General features: G+C 37.9%; 1 protein-coding gene across 1 annotated transcript; it reads left to right on the top strand.

Annotated features, from left to right (window-relative positions):
• The first annotated feature begins 7,284 nt into the window (after positions 1-7,284).
• LOC146136812 (uncharacterized) lies at positions 7,285-14,431 on the top strand. The gene is made up of 9 exons (XM_083396257.1): positions 7,285-7,538; positions 9,797-9,873; positions 10,409-10,502; positions 10,953-11,154; positions 11,364-11,433; positions 12,432-12,586; positions 13,373-13,514; positions 13,806-13,928; positions 14,242-14,431. The coding sequence occupies exons 1-9, from the start codon at positions 7,398-7,400 to the stop codon at positions 14,429-14,431; spliced, it is 1,194 nt and encodes a 397-aa protein (XP_083252383.1). The 5' UTR covers positions 7,285-7,397.
• Positions 14,432-27,174: the final 12,743 nt, after the last annotated feature.

Genomic DNA, 27,174 nt, shown 5'->3' with positions numbered 1-27,174 from the left:
GACGGATTGGCAAAGAGCTTCTTCTGGCGACACCAGAACACCGCGCAGACAGAAGTTTGGTTTAGTTCGCATAGAATGACAACGGTCGGAAAAAATACACTGCATAGGGCTTTTGTATGGCGGGTGGCGTAGATATCAACCGAGAGAAGACAGACAAGAATCGCCAGTGACATAGTAAGAAGCGTAATTAAACGATCGCTCCATCTTAAGCAGTCAGGTGTGTTCTGGCCCGATGAAATCTTCTTTAGATGGTAAGCGACTGAGCAAATCAGCAAGTATGTGGTTACAACGACCAGGGGCGGCACCATGATCTTTTCGGCGATGCGGGATTCCAATTGTGCGGTTGCGTTGACGGTTTCGTTCATTTTCGTCGATTTATATGATCGGCGGCGAGAATTAATAGTTTTATTTTTGTTTAATGAAAGCTATATGTTTATCAAAAACAAGAAATATTGTACAGACAAATCAAACAGTGCGTAAACCTTATAAGGCCTAACAATACTTTAACAGCAAACAATAAGGAAAAGAAACGAAAACAATTTAATTTTTCGCAAATGTGTGTATCACTTAAAACTCGTACACCGACTAACTTCGCAAATAATGGTACTGAAATCAGTTGGCAGGAAAATAGTGAAAGTGAGAAATGCATTTTTATAAAACCTGTTTTAAATTTGTTTGTAATTGGCACACCTTTACAGTGCATATAATTGTTGTTTTTTTTGGTTTATTCGATACATTTATCCAATTACCACCTTTTCAAAACAGCTATACGTAGACTGTGTAAATTTGAGGTGAAACTCGAAAAATTAAAAAAATTGAAAGAAAATCGATATAAGACAAAACATTCACACGTATGTGTGTTAATAACTGAGATCTAGCCCTTCGAAGCTGCTTTTTGACCAACGATTACGGCTTACGTATAATTAGTACACCGAAAGCCATCGCAGACTCACCGAATGTGTTGATCTATGATGCAAGCAGAGCAGACTAGAAAAACAACTATAGCCTGCAGTGAGGTTCGAACCTCTGCTTGCATCATAGATCAACAGATTCGGTGAGTCTGCGATGGCTTTCGGTGTACTAAGACCTTAATAAATAGCGCAAATTGTTCAATGACACAATAAAATAGACACAGTAGCATTTTTAAGTTATACCTAAATTAGCTCATAAAATTTATTACATCTTTACTAAAGCAATATATAAAATCACTGTGGGCAAATCAGTCTCAACAAACACGTAGGCCTACTATACTTAGCGAAAAATCTACTAAACGTTTCTATAACAACGTTAAGTCGACTCATATTCCGTAAAAGTGCAAAATTTTGTTTTATACACAAAATCACATTTTTAATATTTCTAAAACCTTCTTTCAACCACCTTTGCAATGGACTGACAGAAAATAATTTGGCGACGGTTTTTTGTGCTTATATAGGTTAGCTATAATTACCAATTATTTTTCCATTCCTTTGTGTAAAAACGCGTGTGCGGCATTATTTCTTGTGTCGTTTGCGTTATCGTCTTTCGCAATTATAGTTGTGCAAAATACCTCAAACTAAAAAAGAAAATTTTTTTTCGACTTACTTATTTGTGATTTTTGTGGTTCAGGGTAATTATAAGAAAGGTTCAGATTGTTTTAAATGTTTAATTATTTAAAAGAAATGAAAAAAGTAAAGAGATCAATGTTTCTGTTCGGAGTACATTGCAAATTTACTGAATTCGCATTATTTTTTCTTTAAAATCTAGAACTTTTATAACAACCCAAAACCATAAGAATGTTACGATTAAATCTGGCATTATTTGCCTCCTTTGTATAAAACATTTTAAACTCTTATTTTCCAGCCACCTTATAATGAAGACGACACAATGCTCCTAATTCGATCTGTTCGCCGCTCGTAACTGCAGCGCTGCCAGCATTGCTGTGTAATGAGCTTGTAAATTCTGTGTAACGCAGGTGCATGTCTGCCAACTAAGCTTATCCCTTTGCTGACAAACTGAATGGGCCTACGTAGACCCCAGTTGTATAACGAAGGTTAACAGCTGCTGTCACAAAAGATGGCCAGAATTTGTTTATTTTAAACAATTTGTGGCGCATGTAGATGACCAACATCCGCACAAAAACAGGATTTTCTCTTCGTCCAAGAAGGCCCTTAAATTGCGCAAAGCGATTTTCCTCGCGTCAAGCAGAGATTAGATTTTCCAAAGTTCAATTTATTACAAAAAAAAAGGGATTACCTATTGCTATTCTCATGTAGGTTATACCCGCCATGCAATATGTTGGCAACTATGTTATACGCCAAACTATCACTCCGGATCATGCAAAACATCTATCACAACCATTGAGTGTGAATCGAAATTAAAAATTGTGTTCAGTTCATTTTAGTGTATTGTAATATCTTGGTTCACAAACGAGACCTTAACCCACAAAAATGGCAAGTGGGACATGCTTCACTTCTAAACACTCATAATAGTTCGAAACTACTTCTGCATCTTCTCTGTAAATAATATGATCTTTGGCCGGTAATTTATAAGAATATCTAATCGACTTTAGATGAATGATTGTATGGATGTTACGATAATATCGGCCAAGCGGAAGTATCGGCACCCGATATTAGGGAGGTATCGGTGCTGGTCCGATACTAAATTAGTATATGTATTTTAGTCAGGATTTGCCATCCGGCGCACCAATTTCTACCTCAAAGGATATATGCTTTGATGGTAATTAGACTTCTAAAAACTACAGCAAAGTTTGTCGCAACAACCTGAGAAAATGAATTGTCTTTTAAAGTTTTAATTTAAACTATTCCTGAGCATAGTTATGACGTAATTGGTATCGAATCGGTTCACGATACTCAAGCCTTTATTGAACCGCTCCCCGCTTTGGTAATTATCCTGCGCTTCGCGCCCCCCTACGAAAAGCAATTCGGTATTTTTTTTAATTATAGGCCTACATATTAGTGAGACAACATGGGAAATAGTGTATCGTTGACCGAAACTTTTTCAGTTTATTTGGTTGAACTAGCAAAAAAAAAGTTCGTGCCTTTGTGTTTCTAGCCCTTTATCATATATAAAATAGTTGAAAAGGGCATAACTTTTATCGTTTATCTATAAGTTAGCCAAACTGTAAATTGAATAGGGCCGTTATATTTTCGATGAACGTTATATCTTCGAAAAAACATGCAATGATACTCACAGAGATTTTATGCTAATCTATATCCCAACCGTGATATAAGGTAATTGATATACAAGCGTGGGAATAAGAATAAGAGAAGGTCCGCGGCAGGGACGCGGGAGAGGGCCGGAGAGCGCCCCTCCTGCCCTTTGCTAAGGGGGGCAAGGGGGGCAATAGTGCCCTTTTCACGAAAAATGATATATTGCTTTCACAACGTTAAATAATATGCAAAGGAAATCATAAGGCAGTGTTGTACACGAATTTTTTTTATAAGAAACTTTGCTCAAGCCTTTGTATGCATAAGAAACCGCTATACCACTAGAATTTAGGGTAAATTACAATGGATTCGCTTGATCTCTTGGTTAACTCAAAAATCTAAAAAATTCAAGTAACTTTTACTAGTCCACAGGACCGACAGGAGTAGGGCTTGAGCTACGGAAAAAGGGAAAAAAATTCGTAAAATGACATGTTTGACATTTGTTAAAACATTTTTGGTACCACTTTAGGCCAATCTAGAGGGCGTGGCCGCAAATTTTTTCCGGGGGAGTAACCCCGGACCCCCCAATATTTCGGCTCGCTACGCTCGCCTGCGGTCTATGTTGCCCTTGCCAAAAACGTCGCCCCCTTTGCCCTGAAATCGCTCCGGCCTCCCTGGTCCGCGGCCGTTTAAACTTGCTGCGGCACTTTGCAGAATTCTTAGTTAGCAGGAATGTCATTTAATTTCTCCTTTCGTGTTAGGATCATGTTGTATAGTTTTATAGTTTAGTAGTTCCCAACCTTTTTATTGAACAATTCCACACCTATTTTTTCGAAGGTCTTTGCTAGCGGCCAAAAAATAAAGACTGTTAATGCAGCTCTCAATTGCCAAGAGGTTTTGCACGGCTGATATAGACTAAGGCAAACCTAAAAAGTTTCAGCCTTTTTATAATAAGAAACCGTTCAAATAAAATTACAGGAATTTTCAATTAATTACAACGTGCATAAAATAATGATAAGGCTACTAAAAAAGTAGCTTATGATGTTAAAAGACTGTTTGACAGCAGTTTGGTTTCCATTGGAACCATCGCCAATAAGACATAAATCATATTGGAGACATAAATCATATTGGGTGCGCAAAGAAAACGTTTACAAAATTAAGATACTGTTTCCCTTGTGTAAACGTCCCAAAAATATTTTTTGACATTTTACACAAATATAGTAATTGTTCTTTTATTTTATTTTTTTATTATTGACAAATCGCTGAAAGGCGATTTATATCTTTAAAACCACAAGATTTTTAATTTAATACACGGCGGACAAAAAGTTGTAGGTCTGCTCTGTTTGCAGCAATCGAAAAAAATTATGTTGGATATAATTTTTTTTTACTTTACCAACTGAAATAAACTAAAATGTAAAGTAGGGGTGAATGTGCTGTATTCTTCCTATTGGACAATCAATAAAAAAAAAGAAAAAAAGAAGATAGGCTAGGGATTTTTTTATGAAGTGTCAGCATATGTTCAGACCCCAGTCCTCGGAGAACCAGTCTCCATTAAAGGAGCTGGTGCCGCCACTTGGAGGTAAAGCCAGAGTTGAACTGAGCATTGGTAAAAAGGTTAACATTTTTGCCCTTTTTCTTTATGGTGTAAGTTATAGTGTCGATACAAAAGTCAATGTAATTTTAGTATTGACTGCCCTCAAAAAAATGACAGCATACTTTGCGCAGTATACAATAAACGTTCCTAACTGACGAGTTCTTATTGTTGATAGCATGGGACACTTTCAACATAGAACAAATCTACATTAGCCCCGTGTTCATTACCAAACCTTCTTTAAAAGTAAAATACTATCCCGCCTCCTTATTTAAACTTTTTAATAATGTTTGAACCGTTCGCACGAAAAGTGTTTAACGGTAAAACATAATGTTTAATATTTTTTGTGAATGATACAAAACCGGAAGCCTTCCACCAACTAGCCACTTAATGAAAAATAAAGGGTACTGTGCAAATAATTAGTTTATGGTGTAAGATGTAAGTACCGCTAAGAGTGTCATACAAATGTCAATGTAATTTCAATATTCATTGTCCAGCAAAAACCCGGTGTTTTAGCTAGGGAAAAAAGGCAAGATACTAACAAGCAGTGATCAGTAAAGACCAAAATTATACCTACTTTGGTTTTATTATAAGTAATAGGAGCCCTGTCTGCCACACACATGAAAGGGATGAAACAAACGCAACTAAGAGAGTATTACGTCGTTTGAGTGCGCATGCATTTTCCAGTCAAAACGATATATAGTTTTGGCAATGGTGGAACGGCATGAAACAAATACATCGTTTTGAAAAGCTTCTTCGAACCTCACAGGTGCCACTCTGAGCTACATCGCGCCTGGCAGCCCGACTACCGCCGCTTCCTCGTATCGCAACATGCACCAAGGGTCGTGACGTCGTGCGTATTGTCGCGTCACTTCCGTAACCGCTTAGAGGATTTATATAGACGTGAACGAACAGATTGGCGCAAATTACAACGTTCCGATGCACCTAGACAACGCGGTTAGTGCTTTACGGGCATATACGTTTAGGTGTATGTGTCCTACAAAGTTTGGACAATTAGAGCAGCTTCTGAAAGTATATTGCTGGTTTGTCCCCGGTAAGCAAGTTATTCGTTCCTAGGGTGCAAAGAGTTTAAGGCATCTCAAACGAATGTAAGGTACAACATAGCTATATGTATGCCTGTATCTTTGGGTCATTGTTATTTGGTGTAAGGTTAACCAGGGCAAGATTATCTAGAATTTTCCAGTTTATTCTTTTTCAACAAACAAATGCCTTTATTTAACTGTTGGGGTTTAGAAACCATCTTAATTAGTTCAAAAATATGTTGCAGTTTAGTCATTTTTCACTAGTAAACTAATATACTAAAATAAGCGTCAGACTGATATTGTTCTGTTATTGTGACTATTGGAGCAATTGTCTTGTTCATTTAAACTACTTTGTATATTGCCATGGATAAAGAGCGCATACGGCATTTTACAACATTATAATTATTGCTAATATGACAATATCTGTAACATTACATAAAATGGTTGATACCTTATTTTATTTAAATTTGCACCAGCAATAATTAATATTGCTTGTAGGCTAAATGAGAATTACTTATAGATAAGAGCTAATGGGAAAATGTTTATGTGCTGTAGGTTTGGGTCAACTTTGTCGGTGCGCTGATAATTAATTAATTAATGAGAGTATTTCCTGTAGCCACAACTTTGCGGGGTTTTGACAAATTATAAATTTTGTTTTTATGATTATGTCCTTAGATAGCAACCAAGTAAAACAAAAACGGATATAAACTTGCCGTGTATGTGGGAGTACTTCGGCTGTATCCGTTTCTTTTAAACGTACCAATCGTATTTTGTGCGAAAAACCGTGTGAAAAAGTGTTATACTGCGTGAGAAACACAAACAGAAACTTTTCAGAAGTTTTACTGAACTCAACTTGTGTTGACGTCTAATTGTCGCTCCGACATACGCACACAAACGTGCAGCGTGATATGTGTTGAGTTAAACGGGCTCGTATTACGACAATTGATCATAAATAATAGAATCATCGACTGCTAGTGCTGACGTTCTATATTCGTCAAATAATTAGCACGCATTGTGACTACACAGAACGCCCAACAGTTCAAAACATGCAGGCAGACCCGCCTATCGCAATGGCAGAGTCAAGTGCAGGTATGTTTCTTTTAGTAGCTTGCGAGTCCGATGGATATTTAGACATTTTGTTTAGTTGTGTTCAAAAATTTCTTAGAAAGCGGCTAAAGGTACGAATATAAACTTCACGAATTAAGCAGTTCTTGTTTTTGATAGGCCACTTTCGCCAAAGAACAAATCTACAGTATACCAAATTACCCATGTTCACAAACAAAACAAACCTCCTGAAAAAAGGAGGATAGTGTTCACCCTGATTTAAACATTTCAAGAATGTTTGGACCTTTGGACTAATAGTGTTGTACGTTAAAACAAGTGTTTAAAATATTTTTAAATTATATGAAAGATGAAGCCTTACATTAACTATATGGTCAATCAATTAAAAATAAATGATGTTTTGTTTGTAAAACAAGGTTTAGTGAAATCAATAATTCAGTTCTGAAGAAGCGTAATTCGTTACCAAACATATAGCACATAGAGCATTTTGATAAGACGGGCTTTTGTACCACAAGCAGCCTTAATGTTTCTATAAGATTTGCACGTCGATAAAATATGGATAACGATTATGAAGTTCCAATTCCGTATCAGCCAGGAACACAAGCTGAAAGAATAAAGAAAAATAACGAAGAAGAAGAAAACTCCTCCGACTCGGATTTTATGGATGTTAAACGAATAAGGCCACCTCTTCCTGACGTAAGATGTCTATTGTTTACACATGCAACTACTTTTATTGACAGGATGGCGAAGTAACGTCTTTCACCGACACATTGAAACCATTAACGCAAGAATTGTATTTTTGTTGTACGCTAGAATCTAGAATTAAGTTTATGTTAACAATTACGCGCAGATTTAGGATTTTTACAGGGTTAAAAACAAGCATGATACACTTAGAATGCCACAGATTTAAATTCAAAATTCGAATATAGAGAAACGCTTCATCGACATTAAAAATTAGGTGGTGTAGGGTACTATCTTGGTATATGTGGGTAATAATTTCATCTGGGAAATCATGTCCCTTGGACTTACTCTTGGCGAAACAGAAAATGTATTTTCGGCAAGTTAATTTACTTGTTTCCATCTGGCTTATCATATATTTATTGCATATTAGCTGACAAAGCAACAATGGCCTATACTAATGAATTGGACAATTAGCTAAACTTGTAAGCTAATGCCCTACACCTGCATAAACGTTTTTTTTTATGAGGACCAATTTAAAAAAAATGCCTGACGTGGACCTCTAAAATGGCAGCATGGGGCATGACATTTTACAGCAAACGCGATAATTTGACTCATAAAACAAAGAGACTTGAAAAGCCCGCGGTTTTGGTCCTGATAAAGAACATTCATGTTCTATCAATTAAGCTCTTAATTTATTTTGAAAAACTTATCCCATTCTTTAAATAATGCACTAGGTTTTAATTGTTTTTTCATAGACACCCTAAAACTAGTCCCAAAGGGCTCCATGTTACAGAACCTCGTCCTAAATGCAACAGGCCAAACAGGTAGAGAGTGTTGTTTACTTGTGGCCTTAAGTCTTTTGTGGACTTCGCCCGCAAAAAGTTCCGGCATACTTTAAAGACGCGATTTTAAATCGTTGCGAAACTGCGCGTGACTGCGATCACGGCTCACGTGCTAGAGCAGTGTGCGCTACACTGGAAAGGGTTTTCGACATCAACTTCGTGTCTTGCGTATAACCCTGTAAACTGTAAACACATATGCAATCAGCCGAAAACAGTAGGCCTACAGGGCTTACATTAAACCCCAACACTATGGAGTAACCGTTGTGCAAGCAAACAATTGACACTGCCTGAAAATTGTGTTGCAAACAAGTTCAATTGGAAAACGGTAGCACAAATGTCGGCCGAAATTCTTGGACAAATGATTGTCAAGCCGCTGCTATCACGACCAAGGAAATTGTGTTGCACAGATTGACTGAAACAAGCGACTAAAGTAATAAATCAAAAACTCCTTGAACTAGACAGTTAATCAAAAAACCTAATCTTACTTGGAAATATTTCTATTTAACATATCGCAAATAGCGACCAACTCCGTTTAGTTGCACAGATTAAATAGAACAAGCGAATAAATTAATAAAATCTCCGAACTAGACACTTAATCACACTTTGTATATTCAAGTTGAATAATTTATGTTATCACGGCGTTGCATCACAAAATAGGCGCAGAACCCCAAAGAAAGAAAAGCTAATTGTTTTGTGTGTATTGCAAACGTTGTAATTACAAAATATAACCAAATCGTTTTGGGGAAGATTCCGTTTATTTGGAAACTTCAATAGATCTTCGCAAAACCTTTTCTTGGTTAGAAACATTTACAAATTTAACTTATTACAAATAGAGGTGAATTTCGTTTGGTGCCTGGATGAAATAATATTATGGGAAATAGTTGAAGTGAAATGCCCGAAGCCATGCAGTACAATTTATACAAATTGCTCAGTAAAAAGCGGTTCTGTCTATTACCCAGTAGGGGGTGACAATCGTTTCGTCAAAGACAAGCGCTTAACCTTGGACTAGAAATACTTCTTTAACATTTTTTCTGCCGGTTGTTTTTATATTTTTTTTGCTTGTTGCCCATTTTATTGTGTAAAGGATTTCCTCCCAATAACGAAAACAAGTATTATTACTAAAAACCGTACGGTAAGACTGCAAACACAAAGAAAATAAAAAATAGATTTACAAAATAATTTTCCTATTTGTGTTTGTAATTTTTAAGCAAAACTGAAGATGCCATTTTGGCGCAACTATAATATAGTATAGTATTCTGTGTTTAAATAAATTTGTTTTACATTAACCTTTTTGGTTATTATTGGATCTTACTATATGGATAAAAGATACAACAACTGTCAGTGTAAAACACGCTCAGCTCCGCATCTAAACAATAAAGGAAATAATAATACTACTAACAATCTATGTAACAAGCTGTGTTTTGTATTCAGACAATGCCGGTTAAGTTTGACAGCAAGAGCGCCACCATCTTCGTCCCAGTTTCATCGAGGGCAGCTTCCAACTCAAGGTAACCTGTTGGCGTGAAATTATAATTCCTATCTAGCTTTGTGTAGAGGCAAAAGCGGGAAAGTGTCTCTGCTTTTGCTCACCTAAACAAGTCAAGGAAAAAAACACACAAAAATATAGCTCAAACTAACACACTTTGGTTTGACGTTGGGTGGTATGTAGAATTGTAAATGCAGTTTTAGAGCTAAAGGGTATGCCCGCTTATAGGCTTTCAATTGTGGGGCAAACGCACAAAAAATGTGCCGTCGTCGAACAACAAAGATTGTTTTGAATTACTAAGTTATCAACCCCATGAAACAACTCTTGAAAAACTTAATTTCAGACTTGCAACAGTAGGCTATCATTTGTTTTTTCACTTAACTTGGAATTTGTTGAAAAAGACCTGACTTGAATTTTATTTTAAAAATAACTTTATTTCAAAACTAACTTGATTTGGACGTTTAATTTACAAATGACATGACTTAAGTCATTTGAAAATGACTTGTTTACCATACTGGTTTGATTTTTTCTTATTATTTCGTGCTGCGTGTTTTCAGACTTGAGAAGCGGCGACTTACAGCACCCGACCAACACCATTTGAATGGTTCCGCTAATCTTCGAAGGGCGGTGTCTTTCGCATCAAGTCAGACGGTAAACATTCTCTAACATCACTTCCTGTATTTGCCACACGCGTTTCTTTTACACTGATTGAGTGCTATGGAGAATGTTGGGTGTAGCGGTGGTCATCGACGTAATACTGTTGTACTTTTGCCCAATTACACTTTTTGAGAGCGCGCGTGTCCTCTTAAACCCAAGCTCATATCAATTCAACCAAAGGTTCCTGAATGGCTCATCGCTCATCCAATCAAAAATCTTCTTGGCTTAACCACGTGACTCGGAGGCATGGCAACCGAGCGCGTTCATCAGAGCGTGACCGTACTCAGGCGAAACATTACTGCGCAACGAGAACTGGAAAAAGACGCAACGACTAAGTCTACGTCACGGCGATAATATTCATAATCAGTTAGATAGATTACGTTACTAAGAAAAAAAATTTCACCTGTTTTATTTCCAAGCGACAACAAAAAAAACATTTCACAGAACTCTGTCTTGCGCCAGCCGAGCCGCTGGGATGAACCCGTCTCACCTCTGGGGAATTCCCCGCCGTATCCCGACGTCGAAGTGAGCGTGGCGAGGGGGGATAACCTAAACCGAGCGACTTCCATGAACTCGATGGCGTATGTCGTGAACGTGAAGAAACCGGAGCAGCCCAAGTATCCCTCGTTCGTCAAACCGACAGCACGTAAGTTCAAGAATATAGTGTATAGCGGCTGTTCCAAAACTTTTCAAAAAAATTGCGAACCGTTTGCAGTTATTTGGTATTTCGCCGCCCTAAAGAAATTCAAGGGTCAGTTGACCCAAGTTTCTTCTAGTATGCTAGTGCGGTCACGATTCTTTTTAAATTAACAACTTTCTAACTAATGCGAACGATTCGCATTTTTCTGCCGACAGACCGAGGAGCGGTCGTCGGAAGGTCAAAAACTTTCAACGAAACAGATCGTCACCGGGTAACTGGCACAAAGTAAGTTCTTTTAATGGTCTACAGCAGGGGTTCTTAAACTAGGGTCGATAGCCCCTTGGGGGTACGTGAACTAGTCTTACGGGGGTCCATAAAGGCCTATGGGAAATATTAGTACATTAAGTACTAATCATTTTTTTAAAGAAAACTGTTTAATTAAAAATAAAACGGTTTCGCACTGAATGTAGACTCGATTAAACTTTCATTATTTTGGACCGAAATCAGCAGATTTCTGAAGTCATTTGGAAAATATTGCGGCAATTATGACGTCATCTCAAAAACTCTTGCCAACCGTGGACCATGCTAAGCAAAAACAAATTTTAGGCGTTCGCGTTTTTTTAAGAACCCCTTGTCTACAGTATCTTTATTAGAACAAAAAAGTAGTCGCTTCGCACAGTGCAGTTGTGAAGGCTCTGATCAGCGTTCATTCAATGTGTTTATCGAAATCTAATGATCAATATTGGGTTACCGGTACCAATAATTAAGTGCAAAACTCTATTTAAAACTTCAAAATAATTATGTGCCAGAAGAGCCCATTCTGCATTTGACAATATATATCGGCAATTTTTAAGGCACGAAAAACTCTGCACGCTCGAGGAAATTCTAAAACTAGTAAGTCCTCATAAATTCAACGAGCATTTTTATACCCTTGGCGCTAAACTACAAAAAAAGAAATACAATAATAGAAAATTAAAAAGCGATTTGCCAGGAAATCTGAATGTATATGGCAACCTCGGGTGTTTTTCAGGAATACAGCATATACCGTCCCCCAGCCTATACCACACAATGACCCTACATCAGCCTTTCTTCACATGGGGTTAATTTACCCCAGGGGTAAAATTTCTCGCTTAGGGGGTAATCCAAGGATGGGTATTCAAGTTCTGAATATTCTGGTTTCGTTTTTTTCAACTAACCTATGCGAAGCGGCATCTCTGCATATCACCTTTGTTAAAAGGATAAAACATACAAAATAGGTTAAGAACCCGTGCCCTACATTTCAGCCATGTAAACGTCCAGTTGCGGCCGTTAACTGACCGGTCGTCCAGTGCCCGACTGAACGTGCAGCAAACCACAAGAGCAACGCTGCGCGATTCGGCCATCGACCTCATTTCCGACGAGGAGGACAGCGAAGCCTATGCCGCTGTGAGCCTTGCAGGTAGGTTTGTGACGTCATAAAGGCGAAATGCTATTTTCGGTTTGAACGAAAATGGAAGGTTAGGTCGTTACTTGTTTCAGCATTAAAACAGCTGCGTTCTAGGTTGTTTTTACTAGGAGAATCATATGACTTTTGGGTAAAAAACATACTATAGAACAGAGCTTTCTGAAAGCTGTTTTGCCCAATGTACATTTATTTTAATTTCGTTTAATAAATCAAAAAGCATCACCTGATCGACTCCGCAATTTATTTGGAGTGATTTTAGATGTATCAATTTTTTGACCATACTTTCGCTTTAGAAAATCACCATTATTATTAAAGATCCTATTGGTGTAGAATGTTAAGTAAATTACACTTTCATTTGTGTAAAATATGTTGACGTCACACCTTATTGTGGTACTTTTTTTACAAGTGGGGGGCTTGATGTAAAAATGGATGTAAAATGTCTATTAGGCTATCCATACGATTGGACACTAAGCAGGTAGTCCCAAAACAGTCGTTAAATTTGCGTATTCTTTTATAATAGTGACTAACCATGATTTAAAACAATAAAACGTCATTAGGTTTAACTTTAAAATGACGGTCGTTTTACTATTAGCCTTTAAGATTTAAAATCCAATTGGTTGTTATGCAACTTTAAATCTTTGACAAGAAATAGCCCAAAAAATGGCACATGGACGCAGCTGACTAATTATAGACGAATCCTGGACTTAGGGTTTACCTTTTATTATAGGTATCGGTATAGCAGCAATGCTTGCGCCCTGCAACATTTTGTGTTGGTTTTAGGCACCTTGTCGCGCAACGTGGAACAGATGAAGACCCCCAAGTCACATCGCCACCGACACCTCATCATCGCCGTCGCTGTGCTCTCTATATTCGTCGTAATTCTAATCGCGGCGGTCGTGACTGTCATGATGCTGAAGCTCAAGTGACAGTCGACCGCCTTCGTCAAAACAGCGATCAAAAGTAGGGCGCAAGTGCGCTTGGACACGACTGGACATAAGGACACTATAGTGGGCGGACGACTTGACGAATGGACTTGCGGTCGGTAGGACTATCGTGAAGGACTGAGACGGCGAATGGTAAAAGGGATTGGAGGACTGACCAAATGTAGACAACCCACAAAACGACAACACACACAACGACAACACGCAAACAGACAACACACAACAAGACAACACACAAACAGACAACACACAAAACGACAACGCACAAACAGACAACACACAAAAAGTGACAACACACAAGGAGACAACACACAAGAAGACAACACACAAGGAGACAACACACAAGAAGACAACACACAAGAAGACAACACACAAAAACTGACAACACACAAAAAGTGACAACACACAGAAAGTAACAACACACAAAAAGACAACACACAAAACGACAACGCACAAACAGACAACACACAAAAACTGACAACACACAAAAAGTGACAACACACAGAAAGTAACAACACACAAAAAGACAACACACAAAACGACAACGCACAAACAGACAACACACAAACAGACAACACACAGCAAGACAACACACAAACAGACAACACACAACAAAACAACACACAAACAGACAACACACAAACAGACAACACACAAAACGACAACACACAAAAAGACAGCACACAAAAAGTGACAACACACAACAAGACAACAGACAACACACAAAAAGGACAACACACAACAAGACAACACACAACAAGACAACGCAGAAACAGACAACACACAACAAGACAACACACAACAAGACAACGCAGAAACAGACAACACACAACAAGACAACACACAAAACGACAACACACAAACAGACAACACACAACAAGACAACATTAAAGTGTGATTCTTTGCTAAATCGCTCACTTTTCCATCCGAAAATAAAGCTGTTTGTAAATTAATTTGCTAAAACATAGGTTAGCTGAAGTTGCACCGAAAAGAGCGAACCAGCTGTTAAGAAAATTGATTTAATTTCCTAATAATACTGGAGAAAAAAATTAGAGGCACAAATCACTTTCTGGGTGTTTTTTTTAAATGGCCTGGAGGTAAACTGTTCAACTTGCAGTACGGCAGTTGCTTAGATTAAAACGTAAATTTGACATTGTGGCTGTTGTAGATGCGATAACACAGCATTATGGTCGGCAGTCGCAGCAGTTATGTCTAAGCTTACGGAGATAGGAACTTGAAATAAGGATTCACAGTGCAATATTTGAGATATTTGGATCGAAGTAAACAAAATTTTATTAACGTGTAGTATGAAAAATAAGCACCACCGTAGATATGACGTACATTGTAGCACTAAATCTGAAGGCAAATAATAATTCAGTATTTATCTATCCGTTAGGTGTCGAAGCTGGCTCATGTGCAGTTCCATAACAAGCGCATAAAGCTCAACATTTTATTCAGACCCACTCAAATCAAACTTTTTTATGTGACACACACAATTTAACGCAAAAAAACTTAGTCCTCATATAGTCAAAATAAATGTGCATCTTATAGAAGGAATATTCTATACAAGTGTTGCTATCTTGGCAAAGTATATCAGATTAAAACGTACCACATGCAGTGGTATATTAAGAATATAGTTTGGTTAAAAAAGGGGTGTTTTACAGTTTTTCTCAAAACGCAAATACCTAAATATATTATTGATTGGTAACGCGATTATATTTTTACCCGAAAAATGAAAAAAATTGACCTATAAAATTACAATTTTGTAGACTTTTCACCCAAACCTATTTTGTTTTAAACTTGACCTCTTAGAAATACATTGATTTAAAAGCGCTTTATTGTTTAGGTCTTACCTTAAACTTTAAGGTACTTTATTTAAGTGTCTTAGCGTCGCTTCATTTTCATGTTGTACTGACAATAAATCGGTGTAACACAAATCAGTTATTTTTTCGAGTTTATGCAAAACTTACTTTGATATTTTAGGCATATGAAAAATATAAACAACTATAGAAATCTGAAAGAAAAAAATATTTTGTTTTTTTAGTAAACAGTTTAGTTAATATACAAGGTTAAAATAATGGCAAAAATAAAACACTGATCTAGCAATTTAGCATATTATCGAAATAGGAAATGGTAGAATTGCAAACACCACCGAAAAAAGAACACGCCAAATATTATAATTCTCAAACGTTTTATCTCAAACAATGCCAATTATAGGATGTATTCAAAAATTCCCGTTAATTTAAAGTTTTCGATCCTGTAAAGCCTTTAAATATGTGGACGCTTTTTTGCGGCCGTAAAGCTACAATAATCAACAGATTTTTCGTGCTATGGTTCCCACGGATTTGTTGAAACAACTTTCAACTAATTAGGGCTTGCATTTTAACTGGTTTACACTTTTTATGTCGTTAATAATGCGATTCGATATCACCTTTGAGTGTGATGAAGCCCAGTTTTGATGCCTCAAGTTAAATGGCAATCCATAACTGCCTCATTTCCGTGACCTTACTATGTTTAACACGACATTCTGTACTGCTCAGCAAACATGAAGAGCGTTTAAATCAGCCGAGTTTCTGCGGCGAAACAAATTGGATTACTTTCCTGGCAGAAGTCAGGTTCAAGTAGCAATTAATCCCCTGCAGCTTTGCGCAACGACCCGTGACCATTTACTGGATTCTTGCTGCGCACAAGCTGAGATCTGCTGTCCTCGACCGAAATGCTCCGACTTATTTTTGCTTTCTCTGGTAGCAAATTATGTGGTTATTTACTCGTCCATGTGATCAGGGTGTGTTTCTGAGTAATCATAGAAAAATGTTTACATTGATAGAGTTTTTTGGTATTTTTTTCGGCAAATCGATGACCGTAAAAAAGGCCTCACTGAGTCAGGCGCTTGAAAACAACAAACAAAAAGCTGCATTTTCGCGCGTTATGGCTCCAATTTCAAGATGTTTAGGCTTCGCAAACTTAACCTATGGCGGTCTGCTCGTATTGTCGCTTTTGCGTAGCTTAATGGTTAACTGAGAAAGCATGGGCTTCGATGAACTGGGGTCCATGGATCAATTGGGGGTCCGTGAACTAGTTTAGGGGGTCATTGAAGGTCTAATTGATATGTTAGTGTGTATTTAAAAAGTATTCATTTTTTTTAAGTTTAATTAAAAATAAAACGTTTATCACTCGACTTCATTTCACTTACACAGTTTTGAACCGAAGTCAGCAGATTTCTAAAGTTTATTCGTATTTTACATCTACTTATGATCATCTCTGAAAATTTCTTGTCTACCGTGGTCCACGCGAAGCTAAAACATTAGGGGTCCGCGGTAAAAAAGTTTAATAACCCTTGGTTTAAAGCAGTAACAATCGAGCACAAGCTCGCTTGCGATTATTCAACTTTGAACGGGGCCAGTATCCAAAAAAGATTCTACGTAAATGCCGGCTTCTGAGACTCGCGGCCAACCCAACTGCGGTTTGTAGGCGCCAATTTTGCGATAACATTCAGTTGGCAAAACCATTACAGGCTGCATTAAAGTGAAAATCGGCCTGAGTTGCACATCGTTCGCAGAAAGCACCTATATAGTAGCCACTTTGCTGCAGATATATCACAAAGTATAAAACGTATAATTGTTTTTCAAAATTAGTAAGTATACATCGCCCCTATTTCTAACGCACATATGTATGTTTACACAGAAAACCATTGGTTCGGCGCAATTGCCTGAGTGGTGCCTAATAATACAAGAGCATGACACGATGTAATTTATACTATCGTTGACGCACCACACTCCTAAACCATCTCACAAAAAGCACATTCACAGAGCACGTTTTGTGCTCATCCTAAACAACAAATTGTACAGGCCTATAAATTTATATTGTGACTACAATGGAGAGAAAATGCGTTGTGAATTGAACATTTATTAGGCATATTTAGTGTTTGTTGTCCAAAAATGCAAATATCCGGTATACAGCATTGCAAAATATACTTGTGGTTTTACCGCTCGAGAGTACAGAAACACTTGGCTGGTTTATCTAATAAATCATGGTCAGTATGGCATTTTGCTTCGAGAGAAATGTTTGACAAATAAATATAAGGCCCATAACTAAACAGTACTGCGCTTCGTGGTATAAATAAATACTCTTCCCAACAAATTCAACTTGTTCTTTAAATAATTACATTTCGTTGCGTAAAAAATAAATCCGAAAATCAATTGATTGCTATTTTTTGACGTTGTTCGTTTGCCGAAACTCATTTCATTTTCGATTTTTACCTTTCTAGAACTATATGCCAAGTCACCTACTCTTGTCTGTGTGGCCGAGGCTGCATAACAGAAGCATATATTATAGTTTTCAGGATCCAGGCAGCTTATTTGGCATTTCAATTCGGCGGAAATGCTCAGAAAACGCATTTTTTGCGGCAAACAACCATTCAACATATAAGCAATTAAATAAGATTTGCATTTTAAATTTCGGCTAAATTCTGTAAATCTAAGCCGATTGTGTTAACAGCACAACGGAATGTAAGAAGATCATGTCAGGTAGGAATAATAGCTGTGTGTTATAAGGTCTAGTCTGCGTATTGAGTGCCGGAAATTAATCTGGCCACAAACGCAGACCTCTTTCCAATTGCTTAACGTTAACATACCTTGTCAAATGGTCACGTGTTTGGTTACGCTTCACTGCGCGGAGCGATTTTCTCGATTTCGTTACAGTTGCATTTTAAGACCTCGAATATCAATCGGTGAAGCAGACAGGTGTACATCAGCCGTTTAATACGAAATTAGAATTTATAGAGGAATTTAAATGCGATTTTCAGTTTTGTGAGAGAGTGAATTTACCTTTGTCAAGAGTACTATAGCGCAAGGGTAAGAGCCGAACGAAGGCGTACCAAGTTTTGGTATTGGTGCACGAAGGTCCTGTTTTTACAAGTTTTAAAGGCTTTACAGCTCCGACACCATCGCGTGGAGGACATCCGAGTTGCTTATAGGCTCGTTTACAGCCTTTTACAATGTCAAAACAGCGTGACATTGGCCTCTTAAGTAAGGACCACCTAGAAACCTGGGGATCCGAAATGAACTCCGTCACATGTGAAAATGAACGCGCCTTAAATGGCCACGGGAGGTGTTTTTATTCTGTTGTTGCAGGGACTAAAGACCACAAGTGCCTCCTCTCACCCCGTAACGTGAGTTGGATTGGATGTCTGGCATTTAAAGGAAAATGGCGCAAGCCTGTTCGAATTTATGGTGATAAGTTTATGAGCTTAAATTGGCAAAATCTTGATATTGGTTTCGAAATTAGTATATTACAGCGCTGTGGGCAATTGATTCCAAAATTTATGCCCAGCAATTTATTGAACAATATACTACAGAATATTAATTTCTCATCAGTCCAAATTATTCTAATAGAAAATAAAGACTTCTACTTCCTAATAAATTATAACCATTTGTAGTCATTGTAGACATAAGTGTGTGGCACCGCAAAACTATACATAAACTTTCAGCTGCAACATAAACTGATTTAGAAAACTATCGCAGGAAGATAATTTTTGCGTGGCGTTTGTACCGTTTCGTCCGCTTTTCGCGAATTTCGGCCGTACAGAGCAAAATTCAAGTGATTTATCGAGGATCAGACTTACCGGCGGCTTTGTAATCGCATAACTTACGACATTATACCGGAGATTTTCTGCATTTTCAAGTTCGCCCGCAGTCCTATGCACGTATAGCACTAGCGCTAAACACACCATAGTTCAACATGTGGGACTGTCAGTGGCGACATAAGGTTCAGAGCCGTAACGTAAATAACTCTAGCATCTATAGCCCTTGAGATTATATGTAGGGAAAAGGTTAACAAATGAATCAGGAACCGAAATATTTTGTCCATACGAATATTGTGGCAATTGTGCCTGAGTGTCTTACTGTTTGCTGTGCAACTTTTTCCTCAAAAATAGCCAGATAAAAAATGCAAGATTGAGTGTCAAAATCCAGAAAAATTTAAAATACACGGAGATAGTATTCAAAAATGGCTCTTTCATTATAGCTGATGACGAATGTTAACTTGATATTTGTCATCTTAACTTGTATTGTGTCATCTTCCATGTAGGAAGCAAGTCAATATAAGGACACCATGACTGTTGAGCGAGTACCTGGCGAGTAACTACAGGACACTCGTTTCTAGAGCGAGTCAAGCGTTTGAGAAACTTCCCCAGTAGCCTAACATACATAACAGGCTAACCGACTATTGTATTGTTAAAAGCTGGTTCTTTAGGTTGAAGCGGTAAAAAGTGCAAGTTGCGAAAGGTTTTCTAATAACGCGTTTGAACGGCGTTGTTGTTTTTTGAAACGCAAATCCAGCACTTTAAATGCCCCCAGTTGAGTATCCCTGCTAGCCATCATAATGACCCATACCCACCCTTATTAGCGTGCATAAGAAAGATGACTGATTTAAGGGTTTAAAAGATAAAACGTCTTGCTTCTGAGGCGCTATCTCATATACTTACAGCAGTAAGGCGTTTTGTTAAGTGTTTGTTTGTAAATCATTTCAAAATACGATTTTGTTTAATGTGGATCTTCGAAGAAAACAACTTCGAAAGTCGATATTTTCGCCATACTTATGTCCACTGTAAGCACACTGAATACTTTATTTAGGCCAACCTATATTGTGCATACCGTATGTCTAGTAAATACCCGCTGAATGTACAATATTAACTACAGTATATTCCGTATATGCTGTAAATACCCGCTAAATGTATAATATATACTGCAGTATATTCCCTATATCCAGTAAATATCCGCTGAATGTACAATATCAACTGCAGTATATATCGTATGTCCAGTAAATATCATCTAAATGTACAATATCTACTGCGGTATATTCCGTATATCCAGTTAATACCCGCCAAATGTATAATATATACTGCAGTATATTCCCTATATCCAGTAAATATCCGCTGAATGTTCAATATCAACTGCAGTATATATCGTATGTCCAGTAAATATCATCTAAATGTACAATAACTACTGCGGTATATACCGTATGTCGATTATATGTCCACGAAATGTCCATTGCGTGCTTCATACAGTCCAGCCTAACGGCGACACAGCAACAGGTAAAGATTGCGGAAAAGTGGATCTTTGCCGTTACTGTGGCATACGACTGATGTTAAGGCTAGATAGGCAACGCTTTTAGCATAACCGCCAGTGCCCTTCGGTAAACGGATTACCAAATGTCAGGCTTGTTGCAGCAACGTTAAGCGCACTCGCGCGGTTAACTATCACATTATCTAATTAGCTAATGGCGTAAGACGCCCAAGGAAGCGCGGCATTTGAGCGTGATGCAACCAGCAGCAGCAGCAGTCCACAACAGAAAGCCGGTTTATTGGCCAAAAGCTAGTCAGCATAAATTTCTGGCAGATTATTTCAACGCCGAAATAAACTCATTTACGTATAATTTTTTCCAAAAAAATATTACCACCGTCTTAGGACTGGTCTATATTTTTTTAATTTTGAAAAAAAATATTCATATTCAATGTTAATATTCGCCATAAATATCAAATTAAAAATTTTATCCCAGGTTAAAACTAATTTTTTTAAGTAGCGCAGGAGTAAACCTTTCCAATGATGCCTCGCTTGCCATAAATTTGTTGGGAGTAAGGGTTTAATTCGGCAAAAATAAGGCTTATTGCCAATTCGCGTCCAGTTCTCGCGCTATCGGTAAACAGGAGAAAATTAAACGTCGAGCGTAAAATGGCGAGTTTTTAAATTCTTCCGCAAGCATTTGCTTGGAATCGATTCGACGCGCTGGTCTTTCTCGATAAGATTTTCTGCGTTCTAGTTCTCAGGTAGATATCCGAAGGTTGGCGCGTAACAGCGTTTTGTATAGGGACCTGTTTCAATCAAGGTTCACCGTTTTATCATCTCCCTTGGTTTAAATTGACGAAGAAAAAAATTAGAGATTTTAAAAGTTTTATCACGCATTTCGTATACTTTCCAATAAAATTTGATTCACCACTACTGATCAAATCTGTATAGGTTAACGCATACAATTTGCACCATAACGCACAAACTATAAATTTTATTTTGGAACATACTGGTTTGAGGTTTTAGTAAGATGTAATAAGAATATTAAAGCCCATACAGAAGTAAGTACTCTTTATTCAGAGTTATTCGAAACGTTCAAAGTTTCGCATGGGCTTTTAAAATTTCATTATTTCAAGTTTAATAAAAAAACGCTACCAGCATTTGAGACAATTATTCAATGGTTTTAGTCTGTTTCGCAAACGTTGGACGCACTTACGCGTAATTACTTCCGTTTGAGCCCTACCATCTGACGTTTCGTTAACATTTAATCTCATCCGCATTAAACCCAGTGAAGCACCAAAAAGCGACTGATCGTTGTACTCCTTTTAACAGCTTGGCAATTAGGCAGGAAACGTCGACTGCTTTTCCCGATACTGGATTTCATTTTCGCGGCGAGATGCCAGCGCAACGATTTTCCGCGCCTCTCTCTGCACGTTAACTATGGGGATGTAAGTCAATTTGCGCCAAGCCCCTCGAAATTAATTTATCTCACTCGGGGCTCGGAACACCGCCAAGTGTCATCGATCGATGCTCGGAAAAGAAAATCAAGAAGCGCCGTTGAAATTTATTGACTTTCCGCGCTGCTTTGGCGACGTTTTGTGACGCGGCACCTCCGGTATACTTAAACGTATCGCCTGTAATTCTAATCGCTCAGCGGCGAAGCGAAGCCGTTTTACATGATAACGCGATGATGGAACGCGTTAAGGCGTTATGTCGATGGCCGACATCAGTGATAAAAAAACAATCAAGGGGATTGGCCCCGAAGAATTGTTTGAAATATCTGACAACTTGGCCTAAAAAAGCTGGAAAACTAAGTTTTTGAATTGGTGGTATTTTCGACCCTTCGGGCATTATTAAGCGTTTTAGTAAAATTTGCAAGATTTTGCATATTAGAGAGAATTTTTTTGTGAAATAAAAACCCCTTTAAAAGTAAAGAATACTAACGATTTCAAAAAATGGCCGTCCGAAAATTTTATAGTTTTGGTTGTTTTTTTTTTCAAGTGATTCAAAAACGCAAAGATCTGAGAAGATTGAGCCGAAAATGCAAAATCTCCTGCAACGTTTGTTATTGAATCATAATTATTGAATTGCAAAGCCAAAAAGGTCAAGTAGATCGACATTATCTTGACTAAGACCTTACGATACGAGCTTGTATCATCTTTCAATATGGTTTTCGTTTATTATTGACTTTTCACGTTTGTTTCGAGGAGTTTTAATTGTCTTGCAAATCGAAACGCCAATGCACCACCTGTATAGTTTTAAGTTTAGGAGTAAATTCGTAAAATGTTTTCTAAATTGGTTTCCCTAATGCATGGAAGAACTCATGGCCAGAATTCACCGAAATCACTTAAGTGAAAGCTGATTTTATTGCGCGACTGTTTTTTTGTTTCGTTGTTTTTGGTCGAAACCTTTTTACTGGACAATCGATCGTTTAGCTTCAACCCAAATAAAAATAGACTTCGTGCGATGTTTTGGACAGAAATTGTTTTAAAAGCCAAGGAACACAACCATCAGCAGGGAAAATTGGTTTGTAGTGATGCTTTCCAGAGAATAGCCATGTACAATATATTCAAATTTTGCATTACATTAAGCTTTAAAGCTTTAAGCTTTTATGAAGTTAGTAGCTTTAATCATAAAAAGTGTAACTTTTTTAATGGCTTCTTGTTACCAAATAAGAAGTGGTCGGTTGAAAAGGTTCCCCCAACTTTATCCAGTAAGACAATGGTATTAGGGTAAAGGTTAGAAAAATTAGAAAAACAGATTATTGGATCAAGAAGAAAAGTTAGTGGCTTGGATGAAATGAGAAAGGGTACACAGGGTGGTTGCAGTTTTCGTAGGGATAATACTATAAGCTGTTGTTGCTTAACAATGGGATCAATTTTGCTTTGAAGTGCCGTAACGGGTAAAATCGAGGGAAAAACGTTGGGGCCGTAACATTTTAAAGGGTAAGGATAAGGATCCGTATGCTTTTTATCTACATTTTGCTAATCGCAGTATTTACCGCACAGAAGACGCAGTTTACCACAATAAAGTGCCTATTTCATTATAGTATTTTGCTGAGTAAAATCAAGTTGGGATTCTATTACCTGTAATGATTGAGATTGTCAAAATTCAGGATGTAACGTTCAGCGTTACTGCGTCAAAATCGGGCCACTCACGAAGGCGACAAGGGCTTAGTTACTAATGCCAAATTACCAGCCTTCTATACTATCAACTACGCCAAAGTCGTACGAAGAATTTTGCCAAGCGTTATTTATGCGACTCACCTAGGGTTAAGAAGCGAGTTTAGACAAGCTGGACGACGCTTTACGGTAGCTTAACCAATAATTTCTTGCAACGTTGGCCGTAAAACGGAGAAGGTCGTCTTTATTTAAACGATTTTTTGAGAGAACGCAAGAAAGATTAAAAAGATCAAGAAAAGGAACTCTTTAAGACACAGCTGAATCAACAAGTTCGCTTTTCGGTTCAAAACACTTCAGGCATTTTAGAAAATCGATTATAATTATATAGTAGCACTGATTGCTTTCAAAAAAGAGACAATTGGTGAGCCCACATTTGTCGAGTTTAGCGCAACTTGTGGCCCGAAATTTTTTGCGACCTGTAGTGTATTGCAACCTCTAACAGTAAAGCAGAACAGGGCGTTTAGTGTTGACTGGCTGTGCTAATCTTTTATGTGGTCCTTCAAGTTCATCGCTTAAAGTCTAATACTGGCAAGTCAGTCAAGGTTAAGGTTTAAAAACATCATCATTCTCAATTGTATGTTTCGGACAGAATAATAAAATGTATGTTCTAGCGCTTTTAGATCGTAAAAGTGTCGTTTGATTTGTATGCATCCTATAATGCCTATCCGACTAAAACTACGGCCCTAGTGACGTCACGGTGATTTTAATGACGTGAACTATTTCAACGTTTACAATGACCTGTCAAATGCCCGCCATTGCCAACCAAAAAGCACCATAGCTGTACTATTTTTGCCTTTGACCAATCAACGAAAGGCTGATCAAATGGGTTATCACACAATGCCACAGTTCAATTGGTTGCGGTTTTAACCAGGAGTGAAGATAGAAAATTTTCTCACCGGAAAGTATAAAATTTTTTAGAGATGATAGCACAATACAGCAAGTAACTTTGAAGAAACCTGTGTTTGTCGTTCGATATCGTGCTGAAATTAGTCTAAATGCATTTCAAGGTATAATGCACTTTGGTCCGGTAAGGGATGTTATTTCCAACAGAAATACATGTTTGTCATCTTATTTATTATCGCTATATGCATAAAAACACTTTCTCTTAAACAATATGCCAATTTCGATTATTAAAGCTCTGAGCAAATGTATGGCTATAGCTTGTATATGTTTACGCAGGGAGAAAAACGGTTTTTAAGCAATCTTATTTCAAGCCGCATTCTTATCCGCTGATAGCTCAACGAATGTAACAATTTCGTCAGACCGGCGCCATTTAAACACAGGTTTGCATGCCAGGTGCAAGGGTTGGCCCGGGTTCTAAAGCTCCGTAACGAATCTCTTAGGAACCTGCGCCTGCTACATTTTCACACCTGGACTTGGGTGGTTTAGATTTTGCTTTCTCAGAGGGAAGTCAAGCCACTTGTCACGTTAGCCCATAGTATTTTTTCACCAATTTACGGCATTATGAATTTATGAATTTTACAGCACTTGCGAAATGATAACCCTTACCCGAACTGTGAAATTTAAAAAAATGTCAGTGCCATTGTGGGGCACGAGATTTAATTTGTTTAGTTGAAGCTTCTGACTCTCGTTTTAAGGTTGCTTGAAGGTTGCGTGCGTATAACTCGTTAGCCAACCACAATACCTCTGGTGATAATTAATTGTATTATCTGATAAGCGAAACACCCAGTTGAAACTATAGAAGGCGGACAATCAACACTGTTAACAAACAGCGCTGTGAACAGCACAACACGTTAACTGACAAGAGTTGTTGTTTACAAGCGGATAGCGGCCTTAACTAGCCACAGACAATCGAATGCTGACGGCCGAGATAATCGCGGAACAGCACATTTAGCATTTACACTTTGGTGCGAGTAGACAATAAATCTGGGGCATAAGCCGTTACAGCGTAAATTGCACAATAAACACAAAATCTCTTAGTCGGTAAATAGCCGTGCGCTACACCATCCCTACATTATAACGATTGCAGAAAAATGCGGAAAATTGATTACAAAACAATAAAAATTTTAGGTCGTAAATACAAATATGTACTTAAAAGTTTGTGGTTTGGCAATGCGTACAGCAGTTGCTAACAAATTAACGGTTGTTTGGATTGGTACTAGCGGATTGGCAAACTAAGCGGGTATATTGTCACCTCATTACGATGGCCTCACAGAGCTGAAATCGTGTGGTGTTTGGGCGGTAGCATACAAATGTGCCAGAACAGACCATTGCCAGCTGCCTGGCTCATTCACTCTGTTCGAGTCCGACCCACTGCACCAATTGCCGTTTCGCCTACAGGTTTCATCAGTAGATATATCCTTTATCCCGTATAGCAAAGTTTCGCAACCTTCTTTGGCTTGCGGCACCCTATACAGAAACTATAAGTTGTTCGCGACACCCTTTTGCTGAGTGGTTAACTGTAACGTTACAATCAGCAAGAAATAAACAGTACATTAACTGTACAACAAGGTTGAAAAATCTTTCTTAATTTTTGTAACTTTCATCGTACACAAAAAATTGTTTTAAAATTGCTTACCAAAAGCGCAAAAATTGGAATGCTAAAGAATTGGAAATATCTCTCGGCACCCTTTAGCGTTAAAAATGGCATCATAGAGTGCCGTGGCACCCGGTTGAGAACCACTGTCGTATAGCGTTCTTTGCGAGGGGATCATTCGTAGTTGAAATTTCGCGTAACATCCACCAATTCGTCAAACGACTATTAAAGTTATTCCACTACGGTTAACCCCTTTGTTCTACGTCCCTGGCTTAAACCAACGTTGGCTTCTTGCGTGGTTTTGACTAGTGATCGTTGTAAGGCCGAAGTGCGTCACGGCTGCGTATAGAAGTGGTGGTTGTGATATTAACCTTTCGAGGCTGATTTCACAGCACCCTGTCGTATATATATGGAGCAAAAGTCACTACGTAAATCGGTAATCTTGCCGAATCAAGGTTACAGCAAACAACAGAATCCCTATAAACCATTTACACAAAAATTGGGCGAAAAAAAAACGTGAAAAGTCGACCTTGTCAAACGGCAAACCTCTCTTAGAGGGCGAGTTGTTAATTTTGCCTCTTGTCCACAACGGCATAATTTGAAGCCAGTTATCTCACTCGTTCCTCAAAAGATTTTACCTCGTAACTTTTTTGTAATTTTGGAAAAACCTCTCTTAGAGGACGAGTTGTTTATTTGTCCTCTTATTATACCAATTTATACTTCGAAAGGGTATTGACCAGTTATTTAACGACATACTTCGAAGGGTATTGATCAGTTATTCTTAAACTTTTCTCGTATCGTAAGAGATGCTTAAGTGTGCCTCGAAACTTTTGTAATTTAAGAGAGAATATGTTTTTTTTTTAATTTGTGAGAAAATGTTACAGTTAGGCTCATATAC

This window comes from Ascidiella aspersa, chromosome 8 (genome assembly GCF_963924565.1).
Source record: "Ascidiella aspersa chromosome 8, kaAscAspe10.2, whole genome shotgun sequence".
Lineage (NCBI taxonomy): Eukaryota > Metazoa > Chordata > Ascidiacea > Phlebobranchia > Ascidiidae > Ascidiella > Ascidiella aspersa.
The sequence above is the reverse complement of the archived record's forward strand: the minus strand, read 5'-3'. Positions and strand labels throughout refer to the sequence as shown.